The 7,872-nt window shown below is 44.5% G+C and overlaps 1 protein-coding gene across 2 annotated transcripts; it reads right to left on the bottom strand.

The window, feature by feature from the left end:
* Window positions 1–314: 314 nt before the first annotated feature.
* On the bottom strand, window positions 315–2,644 carry LOC127311535 (pentatricopeptide repeat-containing protein At5g08510). Of its 2 annotated transcripts, XR_007857733.2 has the most exons (3): window positions 1,684–2,644; window positions 582–1,469; window positions 315–517 (listed from the first exon to the last, which is right to left on the bottom strand). XR_007857733.2 is itself a non-coding variant. In XM_051341969.2 (2 exons), exons 1-2 carry the CDS (start codon window positions 2,626–2,628, stop codon window positions 864–866), a joined length of 1,551 nt encoding a protein of 516 aa, XP_051197929.1. In that variant the 5' UTR covers window positions 2,629–2,644; the 3' UTR covers window positions 315–863. The 2 variants fall into 2 exon arrangements, 1 of the variants encoding a protein (XP_051197929.1); XM_051341969.2 differs by having other exon boundaries at window positions 315–1,469.
* Window positions 2,645–7,872: the final 5,228 nt, after the last annotated feature.

Here is a 7,872-nt window from a genome sequence, read left to right as displayed (position 1 = left end):
TTTAGACTTTTAAAATTTTGCGAAATTTCTGAAATTGAAACCAGTTCAGATTGAAATACAGAGAAATTCAACCGGGCATATGGCGCAGCGACCTCAGATGTTCCCGGTCCTCCGACTCGGACTGCCACTGCGGTAACGCATAAATTTCTCATCGGGTTGTGCTTGGCATTTCGATGGACTATAATCCCGTTTCACTAAGCAGGCATTGTATGTTTAGCGTTTTGCTGACTTTTCTTTTCTCTTTCATATCTGCAGCTACTTTTCTACAGTAGATTAGAAAATAAGTTCAGGAAAGAACACGTACGAGGAGCACATTAGATGCACAACCAAACTGACAAAGCCACTTCCGGCCAGTGAACCTCATCTAGGTGGCAGCACTTCCGCGGCAGCGAAATGCCAAGGATGTGTCTTCAGCTGTACGCTGCCCAGGCTCAGAAAGCGGGTTCGCTCCGCCTCTGCTCAACATGCTACAAGATGTGGCAGCAACGGAGCACATAAACTCAACCCCATTGTATATCTGCAGTTTTATGCTCAGTTACTTATCATGGAACTCCTCACTGTTCAAGAATAGATAGATGTACCTTCTTGGCCTATATCTCGGTACACTTTGTCTGCAGTTCTCCGGTTGTCTGCACCACTTAATTGCAAGCACATCACAAACACCCTTTTGATCTATAGCATTTAGAGAAGAGTTGGCGTCCAGGTGGCGCTGTGCATTTGATTGATCCGTCGTCTCTTCTGTCACCTCCGTGAATCACTTTGCAGGTCTTTGGTGCTGAAGATAAGAGCAAGTGTTTCAAATGGGCAATCCCCAGGTGACTTTATCTCTCTCTTGCATGCCGTCTGTAGGGGTTTAGATTGTACTACAGGTGACAGAAACAGCTCTCCAATTCTTGCATATTTTCTGACTTGACAGGCTTCATGAGCATTGTGACGCTGTCGAGGGTTCTGTATACCTCCTCAAATCTTGGATGCGACTTATCTTCAACAAGGAACTTGTGCATCCTGCCATCTGACTCGATGAAGCTGTACCCGGCTGATTTCTTGTGGTCTTTCTCCTTGAGTAACTTCCAGACCTGGGCAACACCGTCCCATTTTCCAGACGACGCATATATGTTTGAAAGGATCACTAGGTTTCCTGTGTTTTGTGGCTCAAGAAAGACAAGGTTGTTTACTGCTATTTCTGCTAGCTCTATGTTGCCATGGAAGCTGCAAGCACCGAGTAAGGCTCCCCAAATGACAGCATCAGGCTCCATTGGCATTCTACATATCATACTATAAGCTTCTGTCAGGAGGCCAGCACGCCCAAGAAGATCAACCATGCAACCGTAGTGCTCAATTCGTGGAGCAAGATTATAATCTGCGTACATCGAGTCGAATAAGAGCTTTCCTTCATGCACCAAACCTCCATGAGTGCAAGCCAAAATGACTCCAACAAATGTAATACCATCTGGTTTGATCCCTGTCATCTGAACACAGTAAAATAAGCTTTAAGGTTTAACGTGACAAGTGACAAATGAGCAAGGGATGTTGAAATAATGCAGTACACTATATGGCTTTAGCCTTTATGGTTATCAATCACTAAATCTAGGAAGATATTTTGCAAGCAAATTGCGAGGAAATGCTACGACATTAGTGCGAAAGTGTAGGAGTAAAATACTATCCAAGGCAAAAATTGCTCACCCTCAACTTGTGGAACAAGGCAAGTGCTTCCCTCCACAGCCCATGCACGGCAAATGCCATGATCATTGTGTTCCAAGAACACAGATCTTGCCGGCAACCGATCCTCTGAAACACCCTCCAAGCTCTTCGTATGTTGCCACACTTGGCATACATCTCCACCACTGCATTGGCGACATACACATTCCCAAGGTGGCCTTTCCTCTTTGTGTACTTCTCGACTTTCCTCCCCAGCCCCATGGCTCCAACAGCCGCGCAAGCAGGCAGCACGCTGGTTACCGTCAGTTCATTTGGCTGCACCCCTGCCCCCTCCCACATCTCCATGAACGTCTCCACCGCCTCCGCGTGCAGCCCGTTCTGCGCGTACCCGGACACCATAGCGGTCCACGAAACCACGTTCCGTTCAGGCATTTCCCCGAACAGCTTCTCCGCCTTGCTGAGGAGGCCGCGCCTCGTGTATGCCGAGAGCAGCGCGTTGTACACGGCCGTGTCCCTGCGCGGCATTTCGTCGAAAACCCGCCTGGCTTGGCCCAGGAGGCGGTTCTTGGCGTAGAAGGAGACGAGCGCGGAGCCGAGGAAGGGGTCGCCGGCGGCGAAGTGGCCAGACTTGACCAGCAGGGCGTGGGAGGAGAGTGCGAAGCGCGCGAACGAAGGGGAGGTGGCGGCGGCGGACGCGGAGAGGAGGAATGTGAAAGAGAGATGGGTGACGAGGCCGAGGCGGTGGGCGCGGGCGAAGGAGGGGAGGAGGAGCGGGCTGCGCGAGGAGGCCAGCGCGTGGAGGATGCGGTCGTGGAGTGCCGCGGCGGGGGGTGACGGGGAAGGGTAGGAGGCGAGGAGGATCGCGGCATAGCGGTGGTCGCCGGCGGCGAGCACGCGGAGGAGGAGCGGCTGCAGGCGGCGCGTGCCAGTGCGGAGCGCGCGCGCGTGCAGACGCTTGGCTTCCTCCATTGATGAGCACTGCGCAGATCGTCGCACGATTTCGATGCGGAAGGGCCCATACGAATTTGTACCACGAAATGGGCCTCGTCGGCTTAGAGTTTGCATTCATAATTGAGTAAGTACAAACGGTCCAGCGGCTTAGCAGGAAGGCTGAAGAAAATTGACAACCTAGGCCTCCAGGGTTTGCATTCATGATTTTTTTTTTTTTTGAAAAACGAGGCAAAAACCCTGACTTTTTATCAGTAAATATATGATGAGCAAACATTGAGGGGCCTAAGCCATAGACAAGAAGAAAATGCTTAGCATTCGTCCTTGATTTCTTGCAGAGCTCCCACACTGTTGAGCGATTTTTTTAAAATAATATATTTTTTATCAATTTTACAAATAATACACGATTTTTTTAAAGAATCAAATGCAAGACTTGGTCGAACAACAGCCGGTGATGGGCCGGCTGTTAACCGACCAAATATGTGCCTTAGGCGCTGCCTTGGGCAGCAAAAGCAAAAGCATGTGCATGGCTGGGGCACTCGATGGCCGGCCTGGTCAGTAGCTAGTGCGCCCAGATCGGCCACCTTTCGGCCAATCGGCCGCTATCCGACCAACGGAGACGTAAAATTTTAAAATCATGTATTAGTTATAAAAATGTTGAAAAAATATTTTTTTTAAAGAAAACCGTCACCATTGATGCCTTAAAATTGAAGCCCCTTGGTTTTCATTCCTTCAAGATTTCTCAAGAGATGAGGGTGACGGTTGAACGGAGACCTTTCGCAGATGAGGTTGTAGTGTTTGCAATGGCATGCAAATATTGGAGCATCGTGGGGGTGGCCATGTCCCAAGCATTGGAGCATATTAGGGCATGCGAGTCAGGAGGCTGTGGCCTGCCAGATGCATCTTCAGTAACTACATCTGAAGACAATGTGTCTCTCATTGCTTCATGCTCACAATTGCACCTGATGCGGCCATCCACTCTTTGCAAGACGGTCAAAGGTCTAGAGCTTGTTCCGAACATCCAACCTAGCAAAGAAGCAACACTTGGGGCCCTAGGCTTTTCATACAATCTTCTTGAAGGAGCACAGAGTCCAACCCATAAATTGGGGTTCTTAGGCCAAGCATGTCGAGTAGACCTCGGTAGCAGTTAGGTTCCACTTGGCCGTGTCCTTGATGCCTAGGTTAGGGTTACATCCTCGACACACTCAACCGTGAAGCTTTGTACTAACGGTGTGAAACCCATTGCAGGTTTGTACCGTTACCATGCACTGGTCTGCTTTTGTGTTTGGAAACCTCTAAAGTCTTTGGGGACACCGTTTTGGGCGTAGAGATCGTTCCATGGCATCATGCATTGCATGGATTTTGAAAATTAAGAAAAACACAAGATTGAGATGCTACGTACTTTCAATGTGAACTTCAAAGCAAGCCAAAACGTGTGAACTTCAACATAATTTCAAAACACAATCATGTTGTAACCTATGCCTTTGGATAGTGCACATGAAACAAACACAGGGATTCCAGATGATTATTGAATGGAGAGAATATACAGAGATAATGTGGACGCGCATTCGGCCTTTGCATGGGAAACATAAAATGAGGTTGGAGCTTATGTAGAGATTCTTATGCAAAGTAGGGGATGGGAATGAATTTCATAGTAACTCGGTGACATCAATATTATGATCGAAGGAGCTTTCACAAAACAAAACAAAGTATTCTCCAGAATTTTTACGAAATTCTTGAATACAAAGCAGTCCTATAGAAAACCAAGGACATCCCCTTACTCACAAAGTTCTAAACAAAAAACCTTTCCTAAAATTGTACCAACAAAAAACACACAGTCGAAAATACGAAGAGCATATGGAAAATCCATTCATCGGACTAAGGGCATAACACCCAAAAAAAACATGAGCTAAAATTAGCCTCCATATGTCACTGCTCTTGAACGAAAATATCTATTTTTGTGTGGTAAAACCATACAATACAATATTTCCTTTAAAACATCAATATGTGTTTTCGTTTGCTCTATGATGTCTAAATTCTACAATTTCTTGATTGCTAAAATAATTTAACGAAAATGACCCTCAAACCTGTTTGCTGACACCTATTGGCATGAGCAGAACCAATGTATAGCTCCTGGGATCCAATGCCCCCACTCCATTTTCTTCCCAAAGCTTATCTGCCATATTTTCACCATTAGTGTCCCCTTTCATTTAGCTTAGCATCACCGTACATGCCCCTTCCAGTTATGTTTTCTGGATCTTGCCTCTAGGATGGCGTCAATGCCAATACGTTGGCTTAATTAGCTCGAGTGTGGTCTTCTCTAGCTAGGGGACAAGCTAATTCCCTCTTTAAAAAAAGTAAGAATCGGGCGACTGTGGTCTTCTCTAGCTAGGGGACAAGCTAATTCTCTTATTTTTTAATGATAATTAGGTTTTGATTGTTCTAGGTCCACTGATGAATTAAGTTAGAGCTAGATCGACTTTTTAAATTCGCGTCGTGATTCGTGCACTTCAGAATTGCACATGGGGTTGCAATTGCAGCCAAAATTTTCAAATAATGCATAAATTGGTTGAGCCTATAATCTGACCAAGAATTAACTTAGTTATAGGTCGATCGAGACGTCCATGATATTATATGGAAACCAGTGACATAATGATCTTACTGCTGGGTCTTAATTATCTTGACACCGGTGTGCCTTACGATCCAACTAACTCATAGTGCTCGCGCCATGCACAAGGCCATGCCGCTGCTGGTGGCTCTTGTTAATTTGGATCTAGCAACCCTGTCAATTCTGGGAGCAGAAGATGCAACCGCTTCTCCTAGCTCGACAAGGACCATTTTTGGAGATGTTGGTACATCACTGACGTTGCAGAGTTGATCCTTCGTGATTGGCTGCCTGTCCGAGATTCCTTCTCGCCTCGCTGGCAACGTGGTCCACGTGGAACCGGCCAAAATCGCATATTCATTTTGATCCTTGTTTGCTCATCCTGGATAACCATGATTTTTTTTTCTGGTGTAAAATGTGTGGCTCTGCTAGGCTCACTGGAATCTACAGAGACTTAGTTGGTCTGTGCTTATGTACACACTTGCTCGGCTCAGTATCTTTCTGTGATTCAAGGGAAGACCAGAGAGGCAGCAGTTGAAGCAAGTCCCTAGGAAGCCGCTCGCTAAACATGGATGATGATGGTGTAGTTTCAGACTGGTGCTTCTCTACCAAATAGTTTGGTTTTAATCTATTTTGGCCCCGTCTTTGGCGAGGAACTTATGCTTTGGCCTTTTGGGGTCGTGTGCATCCTCTATGTACGTAGATGCTAGATGGTTTTGGTCTCTTGTGTGATTTTTTAATCAACTTCTTGTGTGAATAAAAATCGATAAAAATGCTTAATAATCTATCGAAGAAAGGAAACACTCCACCTAATATTCACATGAATATTATTTGTCATTGTCTTGTATGCTTGTTTGGGGTATATAGCTCGCAAAGTAACTTTCCAAGCCAGCCATGGATTGCATTTTCTGGCTTTTCAGATTAGCATTTCGTGGAAGTAAAGAACTCGTAGAGAAGTAGAAGAGTACATTCAGACATTAACTTAAAGAAATGAAAAGAGAGGTGAACATCATGTTTCATGAGATGACTGATCAACTGTCTTTCGCTAAACTTATTTTGTGCTGAAATTTTTTGTCAGATACTTTAATGAGCAGACAAAATATACTTATACATGTGAAATTATCAGGGCTTCAACACGATATCCTAAAAAAAGCTCAACAATTTTGTATGTGCTGTCTCCTTTTCCTCTTAGACGGATATGTACCCAATGTGTGCCGTCTTGAATATTATGTGCCATTGTCATGTATGCTTGTTTGGAGTATATAGCTCGCAAAGTAACTTTCCAAGCCAGCCATGGATTGCAGTTTCTGGCTTTTCAGATTAGTATTTCGTGGAAGTAAAGAACTGGTGGAGAAGTAGAAGAGTACATGACGCCTTCAGACATTAACTAGAAGAAATGAAAAGAGAGGTGAACATCATGTTTCATCAGATGAGTGAACTGTCTTTCGCTAAACTTATTTTGTGCTGAAATTTTTGTTGAGGTACTTTAATGGACACACAAAAAAACAGTTATACATGTGAAATTATCAGGGTTTCAACATGCAATCCTAAAAAAAGTGCAACAATTTTGTATGTGACGTCTCCTTTTCCTCTTACACGGATATGTACCAGACGTGTGCCGTCTTGTAAAAGGAAGCATCAAGATAACACAAGCCTTACAACCCCGACAAAAACAAAACAAGCAACACGAAAGTAGGCTCCAAAAAATGAAAAGCAACTAGAAACAAGAAACCAAAACAGAAAACAGAAGAATCTTACGACGTGCGTTGCAAGTTAGATTCCGGGGCTCTGTTTTCCTACAAATCACTCCGTACGGAAATAAGTGTACGTTTAGTTTTTATCCTAGTTTTAAAATTTAACCAAACTTTCCAAGACCCAATTAATATCACCAGATCAATCTTAAATTGTACTTTCATAATATACTAATTTCCTCGCAGAGGTGACACATTTATTACCGAACCGAGTAATGGTAGCCATTCAAATTGACAGATTTGAAGCATACATTTTTGCAGTTGTACTTCCCCTGGGATGGTACACCTCTCTATTCAGGCTGCGCCACAGGATGGGTACACTGAATCTGGCCGGGAACATGTCTGGTGATGGAGCTAGTTACTCTGTTAATGCTTGTGCGTGCATTGTCTGTTCCCGCCAATCAATGCATAGTACTATCTGCACCCCTGAGAGCAATTCCAATAATAGTGCATAGGGTCTTTATAAGGCCATTATAGTCAATTATAAGCCAACTCTGATAGTTGGCTTTAAGGATTGATAACTTTATATGTAAAGGCTCACCACACATACTCACAAAGTGTCTAGAAAGACATGCATCTGGTAGCTCTTGCATGAGAGCCCATCTCTCTTCTCTCTCCACTTCTCTCTCATCCACCTAAGCAAAACAACACTATTTTAATTCTTATAGCCTGCTGAGTCAGCCTTATTGTACTTGCTCTGATAATAAAATCATCCAAGTTCAGTTCTCGGTGTTGACACACAAATACATACTCATCCTTCCCATGAGGTTAATTTACTTCACGTACTACTACGATCGACTTGCACACTAACCAATCATCGTTCAGCCGCTGACCATGGATCGTGATGTATATTTAACTACTATCAAGTGTACATCGCGTGTCAGCTGATGAGATCTCGTCGTCGGAGTT

Source organism: Lolium perenne, chromosome 7 (assembly GCF_019359855.2).
Source record: "Lolium perenne isolate Kyuss_39 chromosome 7, Kyuss_2.0, whole genome shotgun sequence".
Classification (NCBI taxonomy): Eukaryota; Viridiplantae; Streptophyta; class Magnoliopsida; order Poales; family Poaceae; genus Lolium; species Lolium perenne.
The sequence above is the reverse complement of the archived record's forward strand: the minus strand, read 5'-3'. Positions and strand labels throughout refer to the sequence as shown.